General features: G+C 30.4%; 1 protein-coding gene across 1 annotated transcript; it reads right to left on the reverse strand.

Moving 5' to 3' along the window:
* Positions 1-1,020: 1,020 nt before the first annotated feature.
* LOC145030882 (GDSL esterase/lipase At5g03810-like) lies at positions 1,021-8,384 on the reverse strand. Its single transcript, XM_078979322.1, has 5 exons — positions 7,853-8,384; positions 7,492-7,622; positions 7,156-7,389; positions 2,921-3,176; positions 1,021-1,365 (listed from the first exon to the last, which is right to left on the reverse strand). Exons 1-5 carry the CDS (start codon positions 8,217-8,219, stop codon positions 1,172-1,174), a joined length of 1,182 nt encoding a protein of 393 aa, XP_078835448.1. The 5' UTR covers positions 8,220-8,384; the 3' UTR covers positions 1,021-1,171.
* Between the last annotated feature and the right edge of the window lie 629 nt (positions 8,385-9,013).

Here is a 9,013-nt window from a genome sequence, read left to right on the forward strand (position 1 = left end):
AGCTTGGGACCATTTCGCTTCCATTTGTTTCATCAACTTTGCAGCTTGCATTCATTTTTACGAAGGCTTTATCGGCTTCTCGGTTTCGTTTCTTATGTGACAAACTCTCAATGCTTATTGCTGCGGCATTGTGAGTTTGAGGGGGATGTTAATCTATATTATTAGCCCGCTTGTTTATGCGCCTTTTTGTCTTTAGCCCATTAGGGTTTCTGTCTAGCTAGTATTTATATCCGCTTTATTTCTTGTAGTTTTTATGTTTTTCTCTGAGAACCCTTGTAATTTCTCTTTGATATAATCATATCACAATGTTATTAGGAGAAAAAGATGCCTCCTAGTCCTTTAACACTTAAGGATAAGTATGACATCTAGAACCAAGAAACCCACCTTAAAATTCATGAAAATCTTCTCACGTACATATTATAAGACTTTTGTGTTGGATGAATGTGAGGATGGCGTTGATAATACAGTTTCATCAATATAGGTTGTCAATGCAGGAACCCATATAGATGATGTCCATGTAAGACCTAAAAACTTAGAGCATCAATATGTATAGATTTTGATGAAAGTTGTAACAAATGATGCTCGAGACTTTGGAAATGGAAATCAGATAATAGTTTGCTAAATAGAAAAGTATAAGTAGTGATAAATGATAAGTGAAGTGAAATGACTGTTGTTTATTATTTTTTTGTTTGAAATTTGAAATAAATAGAAATTTGTTTTGCAATTTAAAAGTTTATTAGTTCATGTAAAATATGAAATGGATGCTTTCAAACAAATTTGTTATGGTGATTGTATGAATTAACTTTTAGTATTATAAAACTAAACTTATTGAAAAAGTTTTTTAAGTTTAAAAAATCAGTTTTTTTATGTAGTAAACAGACTTTAAAAAACAAACAATATTTTTTGGAGACTCCAAACGATTAGTCCGCATATTCTGATGGTTTGCAAACTGCAAATAGTTTATCTTTTCAAAAACGAACAACTTAGTCATATTTCGACCATGGTTTAAACTTATAGTAACTTTATTTACATTAACAGCAAGCTCAAAAAAAAGGAGTAAACATAAATAACTTATGACATGTTAGTGTAACTTTGAAACTTTAAACAACATTATTATTATTGACATCAATATAAATAAAAGCAATCTTATAAAATAAAAATATAAAATGTCCTAAGAAATCAAAGGTATTCCTTGCCTAAGGAGACTTTGTGCTAATAACTGATTTGCAGTATCAGAGGGATGAAACCCATCCCAAAACACATACCCTGTTGCATTTGGACATGTACCGACTGAGATTTCGTTGCAAAGTATTGAAGTCTCAAGTGTCCCGGTTCCACAACAACCTTTTCTTGACTCACAAAAACCTAAACCAATAATATAAGTAAGTTAATGTTCTAATTAAATCCAAAAATAGTAACACGTTTGGATTGATTTGTTTATTATATCATTCTATTTTTATTATTTTTATTTTAATATTGTACTTTGAAAACCATGTTTAATTATGGCTAATAAGTGCATCTTATTAAGAAAACAAATTGAAGGTATAATTTCATGCATTTAGTCTAAGACAAAATGGTAACACAATAAATAGCAACAATAAATAGCAACACAGTTTCATTAATTTTCATTATTTTCTACTACAATATTGTATATGGAAAGCTTACTAAAGATATAATTTTCAAAGCATAATGTATTAATAAATAAAAAATTGAAAGCAGATTATTATTTATAAACCACTTAAACATCTATTGTAGTATTACTAATGACCACACATTTTAATAACATTTCATTTTATACCTATAATGTTATTGTATATTTATAACTCTGTTGTTTTTTTACTAATGAATTTAGTTTACTAAATGCAAATGCAAATTATAATATTCTTATTGTATTTTAATTTTTAACACTATAATTTGATAAAATAACACCAACTATAACCATTGTATTTTTTTAACTATATAATTTGATAAAATAACACCAACTATAACCATTGTATTTTTTTAATTATATAATTTAATAAAATAACACCAACAAAAAATATGATTTATGATTCAAAAACAACAAATTATAGGAAAATATTTTAAAGAACATTACAATAGATGATTTATTAAAAAAAGCTTTCAAAAAACCTTATGCATTGGAGTATGATTTTAGAGATATTTTTCTTATTGATTGACATAATATATAAGTTTTTATCCGTGCTTAATCATTGTCAATGCTTTTAGTGGAGACAAAGTGTGATGTTAATGTTTATTGTAATAAAGGTTAATGCTACAAAAGTCTTTTAAGTTTACGAGTAGATTTATGTTAATGTTTATTGTAATATTTTCTCAATGATTTTTCATTAATTAAAAGAGTAAATTACACGAATGGTCCTTATGATTTGGGGTAATTTGCACGTTTGGTCCCTAACTTTTTTTTAACTCGGAAGGTCCTACTGATTGTTTTTATTACGTGTTTGGTCCTTATTGTTTGTTTTTGTTACAAGCTTGGTCACTATCATACCTAAAAAGACTATTATTTAAATAGGAAAAAATGATAAGGTACGTAAGATAAGGTGAGAAGGGTGAAATTAGGTGTGTTTTTATTAAAATAAATTAAAAAATAAAGGGAAAAATAGACTTTCTATGTAAGACAGGGACCAAACGTGTAACAAAAACAAACAGTAGGGACCTTCCGAGTTAAAAAAATAAATTAGGGACCAAACGCGCAAATTATCCTAAACCATAGGGACCATTTGTGTAATTTACTCTAATTAAAAAAAATCATTTTTAAAGTTTTAATAAATAACCAACTGACATCCAACTGGTTACCACTGACATGCTATGCATGTTATGTTAGCCGTAACCTATCAGTCACCTACTAAGACTTAAGACATTGTTTTTTTTTTTTTCATTTAACGAAATCCTTTAAAGTTACCTCTGGCACCCGGTGTGTTGATCATAGTTAGGAGTGTGTCGTAGATACCGAACACCACAATTTTCAGATCAGGAAATCGAACAACTAAATTTTGAGATGTATCATTTAACTTTTTGTTAAAAGTTAAAGCATCATCATTTAGTTGTTGCATACAATTATTGCTTCCTAAATTAAAGAAAGTAATGGCTGCCGGCAAACATCCGATTGGTGGTAGTGTTATCACCCCAAACCTTCTTACTCCGAAATCATAAAGACCCTGTGGACATAGTAATTGTGTTAAAACTAGAGTAAATAATTTCAAACTTCAAAGTTCAAACCATTTATATGAAAAGAAGGTGGGCATAGAAATTTTTTGTAACACTAAATTAATAGTATAGAAATTTTTTGTAACACTAAATTAATAATAGTTAAACAAACAAACACTTACTAATAGTAGATATTATGGGTTTTGGTTTGATCTGGTGTGAGTTGATTAGGGCTATGTTGGTTTCGGTTGGGATTCGGTTCTAGTTAATGGTTTGCCAGCCAACTATAGAGTTTGCTATTAGGAGGGGATTGCGACAGAGATTAAGAGTATAAAGGAGAAGGTTTCCCATTTATTTTACGCAGATGGTGTTATTTTGATGTGTTCATGGGATCCGGAGAACCAAATTGGAACCCACCAATTAGTAAATACCACAAATTTGTTAGAATCCTTAGATGTTACTATTTAGCTTCTATTTTGAAGACCAATTTGCAAAATAGTAAGTAATTTGGTCGATATGAATGCCTCTCACGTCATATCTACGACTTTGGTTGTTGGGCGTACGACTGCGTTCCTACCTTTTTGTGCATCTTGGTGTTCCGGTTGGTCAAAGTATGTCGCATGTTTCCTCTTGGTCTGGGCTTATGGATCATTTTTCTCTCAGACTTTAGGCTTGGAAGGCTAAGATGTTGTTTGTTTTTTCGAAGCGAAAATGTTTGAAGTCTGCAAACCACTTCTCAACCCTCTGTAGCAGAAGAGGGGGATTAAACGACTACAACATGTAATAAAAAGTTTGTTTGTTTTTAAACCTTTGCAGACTGTTGCAATAAGTTAAAGTAAGATGTGAAAATATTTAAACCAGATGGTCAAGTGTTGCGCCACGCAGCACACACACAACAACTTTTAAGTCAGAAATCTTCTGAAAAACAAATAGCTGCGAAGGGCCGAGTGTTGCACAGTGCATCAATAAGTGGCCAGAAGTGGTTTTTTTTTAAAAAAAAAAACAAACAACACCTAAGTCTCTTTCTATTGGGGTCAGCTTACTCTTATAAAGTAAGTTCTTGGGTCGATTAGGACTTATCATATGTTTATTTTTCAAGTTGCGATTGTTGTCCTGCATTCTTTAGATGCCTTTAGAGCTTTTTTTTTTTTTTTTTTTCTAGGGTGTGGATATTAGGGAGAAACGCTTGCATTAGGTAAGATGCGATAGAGTGTTGGCTAGTAAGAATTATGGTGGTTTCGGAGTTGGAAGCATAAGGTGGCGTTTAGTTACGAAAAAATAGTTTTCATTTTTTGTTTTTCGTTTTCCCTTTTCATATTTCGTTTTCCGTTTCCAGTTTTCATTGAAAAATTTAGAAAACGCGTTTAGATGTGTATTTTTCTATCGGTTTTTATTTTTAGAAAATAGTAGCGGTAGTAGGGTGGGCGTGGGGACGGTAGCAGTGGTGGTGTCGATGATGGCGACAATGGTGGTGGCAACGGGGTGGTGGCGGCAGTGGTGGTGGCGACGGTAATTGTGGCAGTGGCGGTGATTGCAGCGACAGTGGTGGTAATGGGGTAGTGGTGGTGGTGATGGTAATAGTGATGGTAGGTCGGTGATTGTGGTAGTGGTGTTGGTTGGATGTGTGTCTGTATGGGGGGGGGGGGTGTGGGTGTGAGTTTGTGTGTGTGTGTGTTTGTGGGGGCTAGTGTGTTTGTGGGGGTGGGTCTGTGTGTTTGTGGGGGTGGAGGTGGGGGTGGGTGTGTTTGTGGGGGTTGGTGTGTTTGTGTGTGTATTTGTGGGGGTGGGCATGGGAGTGAGTGTAGGTAGGTAGGGGTGTGGTGAGTTAGGGGTGTTAAAGTGAGGGTAAATAGAGGTGGATGGGGTGGGAATGGGTGTTTATATTTTAGAAAATATTTGGAATTAGAAAAATACATGAAACAATGATTATCGGTTTTCAAAAACTTTCAATCTTCTTTGTAATTTTAGAAAACGAAAAATTTTCATTTTCCATGAAAATTTTAAAAAATAGACGAACTAAACGCGATTTTAAATTTCTCATTTTTCTTGGAATTTTTTTCCGGAAAACGGTCAATTTTTCCACAACTAAAGACACACTAAATCTTTCAATAGAGTTTTACTTTTCAAATGGAGATGAAGGTTTCTTCATTGCCTCATATACATTAGCAAAAGCAAAATTTTTCACTGATTTTGTAATACTTAGATTTGATGAAATAACAAATATGATTTCAAATCAAAGGAAATAATTTATTTTCTTGATTTGATTTGTTATTTCATCAAAACAAAATGTGGAGCAATCAACAAAAAAAATTGGTTTGTTAATATATATGAGACAATAAAAAAAGTTAGAAAAAAATCTTAAAAGCCATTATAAAAATGTCTTAAAAAGGTTACACAAAAATAAATCTGTAAAGAAAAACTATATTGTGGAAAATTCGTAACAAATTTTTTAATTTGGATAAAATTATAATCTAGGTCAAAAATATAAAATCTAAAGAGAGGTGACCTTTAAACATACAAAAAAACATAAATTATTTATCTTTTAACATACCAAATTAGTTATTTGGCAATTCTAAAATAATATAAATCATACAAAAAAAACATAAAAACATGAATTGTTTATCTTTTAACATATGAAATAGTTATTTGGCAATTTTAAAACATTTTGAAAAGTTTGTTTAAAAACATGATAACCCATTATTTTATGATTAAAATTATATATATATATATATATATATATATATATATATATATATATATATATATATATATATATATATATATATGAAAAAAATAATAAATCCAACTAAAAATATTAAGCATTTTTCCAAAATTTGATAAAATTTACGTTTTTGCACGAACATACATAAACTTCGCATGTTGATTTACGAAATTACAGATTTGACATAAAATTATTGTTCTCTAAAAAAATATATCGTATTCATATTTTACAAAAATCATGATTTTTTGGTCAATAATAAATTTCTCTAAAGGTTAACAATAATTATTTTAAAAAAAAATTTCATAACAAAGTATAGCTTTGTTAAAACATTTTCTTACCAAAAAAAATTATATTAAAAAAATATGATATAAAATGAGTTAAAAATTTATACAAGAAGGAACATTTCAGAGTGCCTAAAGCCCATTTCATAGGCCCTATAAAATTCATGATTATTGGTCGGATTTATATATATATATATATATATATATATATATATATATATATATATATATATATATATATATATATATATATATATATATATATATATATATATATATATATATATATATATTTTAATATATGGACCATTCGCCATAATTTTTTTTCGATACAATGACTTTTTCAATTTAATTAAGGGAGTGTTTTGTAATTTATTTTCTATAACAGTACCAAATATGTCAAAATTCAAAATTATTATGAAGAAAGTGTCAAACGGAGTATACTATTTAGACATATGAACCATTTATATATATACAAAAAAAACTATATTTGTATTATTTCTAGGAACAATTTTTTTTTTTTTAAATTTATTAGTAAATAGGAATCAAACCTACCAACATGCTAAATAATTATGGTCAAAATCTAAAACCACAAAATTTAAGATTCATAATTCAGATAGTATTTAAGTTTAAAATTGACCAATAAAATGACCAAGGGTTTCCAAACTTGAGTTATTTTATCGGAAAAGAAGTAGCCTAGCAATTTAATTTTTATATTTATTTATTAATTACTTATATTATATATATGTATGTATATTAATAAATTAAAAAGACATAAGAAAAATTGTTGACAAGATACCCAACACGACCTACTCCCGTCTTGGTAGCATGGTGTGAACTGTATTGACTACTATGAGCTCAAGAGTGACCTCCCTCAGATAAAAAAATTAGTTTAACTCTTCAATTTATGATTATTTTTTTTAAATAGAAGAAAAACATTTAATTTGATTATCTGATCTCCAAATAACCATAATGATTAATGCATACCTCTACGAAGGTGATATATGACGTCATAAGAATGTCTGAAAACTGCGAAGCTGAATAGATTCTATTCAGAAAAGGATTGACGTAATAATTCTGAAGAAAATCACTGCTTCCAGCACTCAAAATATGAATCCCAGTAGAAAATATTTCGTTAGCTTTCTCCCTTCCGATCATCCCCACCACTCTTTTTTGCCAGTCTTTATAATACGACAGTTGCCGGCGTAAAGAAATCGCTTGCTGCAACACACACATATGTAAAACCCCTAATCAGAAACTATCATAAACCCTAAATCTCGAACTAATTTCTACATTTGAGCAAAAGAATTAGAGATTTCTTACGTATATTAGTGCTGTTCCTTCGTAGTAACCGGAGCCGGCGGAAGCGAAGTTGGCGCCGGTGAGTAGCAGTGTTTGATTTTCGGGTCGACTCAGGTATGGCGGTGGATATGTATCGAATCCAAGGTATTCAGCTGTAATATATAGAAAACAAACACAAAAAGAAACGATTAAACACTTGAAATCGATCATTAATGTCGATCGAAATTTCCGTCGAACTTATTGTTGATTTGTTGGGTAGTTGAACTTTTATCGATCGAAGTAGCTAACAGAATCGTAAGAACGATGAAAGCTAATGAACCAGATCTCGTAATCGGAAATTGAACTACTATTTGATCTGAAAACGAATGATACGACTACTTACAAGTGTAATCGGCTGCTAATTTTCCGTTGCAGAATCTTCCGGTAGGTTTATGATCAACGAAGTCTCTTCCATAAGGAAGAAAGTCAGCTCGGAGGAAAGTAGCGACGTGATTGTTGTTTCCGGCGTCCAATACAGAGTCGCCGAAGAAGCATAACGCCGGAACAATAGGTTCGCCATTGATTACGGCGACAACGAGAAAAAATATTAAGATCCGACGCTTGAAACACTCCATTGATGGATCTCTTCCCCACGAAATCAATGAGTCGATGAGTTTCAGATTGGGAGAATTTATAGTCGGCTTTTCAAAGAGAAAGTCTCGTAAAAATAACTCTACTTCATCATCATCATCAACAACAACATTTGACATATGGAACTTGCAAATTTGCAATAGTTTTCGTGTATGGAAATCACGCAAAGTGTTTAACTGCAAAATCAGAAAGAGATGTGAAGGAGATAAACAGAGCGAAAAAGAAACAAAGTTCTTGACAACATGGCGGACAATGAAAATATTTCAATAATTTTGGCTACTTGCTCGCAGTGGTAGTGTGGTACTGGTAGCTGAAGCAAATTACAATAATACCCTCATGGTATTTTATGTATGTCATTGTTTATAGATAAACTACATAGACATGTAAGTCGTATCAATGTGTTTATGTTAATATGTTATTGATTAAATTAAATTTTTGCGGACAAAAGTAGAAAAGAACTATTTATTACAAACATTTTGTTCAAAATTTATTGGAGAAGAATCTATTTCATTTGTTTCAACAATTGTATTTTATGAACGTCACACATTTCATTCATTATTTAACATTTATTCTCATATTTCTACCACATGTACGTTAAGTTCGGGTATATATATATATATATATATATATATATATATATATATATATATATATATATATATATATATATATATATATATATATATATATGAAGGATCATTTGAAAACCTATAGTTTTCCGAGAATCCGAGAACCAAATAAACGCCATTAGATCAAAATAATAGAAGGTCAAGATGACTTGTGGCATTTTTGTAAATAATTGAAAAAAATTAAACATGGGGGTATGGTTCTGAAATTAATCAAAGGGCATTTATGGTACTGATCGTTATCTCTACCGAATCAATCGATGTTTGTCTTCTCCCTAATTCTTCAA

This window comes from Lactuca saligna, chromosome 2 (genome assembly GCF_052625555.1).
Source record: "Lactuca saligna cultivar CGN05327 chromosome 2, ASM5262555v1, whole genome shotgun sequence".
Taxonomy (NCBI): Eukaryota; Viridiplantae; Streptophyta; class Magnoliopsida; order Asterales; family Asteraceae; genus Lactuca; species Lactuca saligna.

Coding starts and splice junctions, on each gene's coding strand:
- LOC145030882 (XM_078979322.1), bottom strand. CDS start 8,219: ATGTCAAATGTTGTTGTTGATGATGATGATGAAGTAGAGTTATTTTTA. Junction 7,623..7,852: donor ATTAGCAGCCGATTACACTT/GTAAGTAGTCGT, acceptor TATATATTACAG/CTGAATACCTTGGATTCGAT. Junction 7,390..7,491: donor AAGGAACAGCACTAATATAC/GTAAGAAATCTC, acceptor TGTGTGTTGCAG/CAAGCGATTTCTTTACGCCG.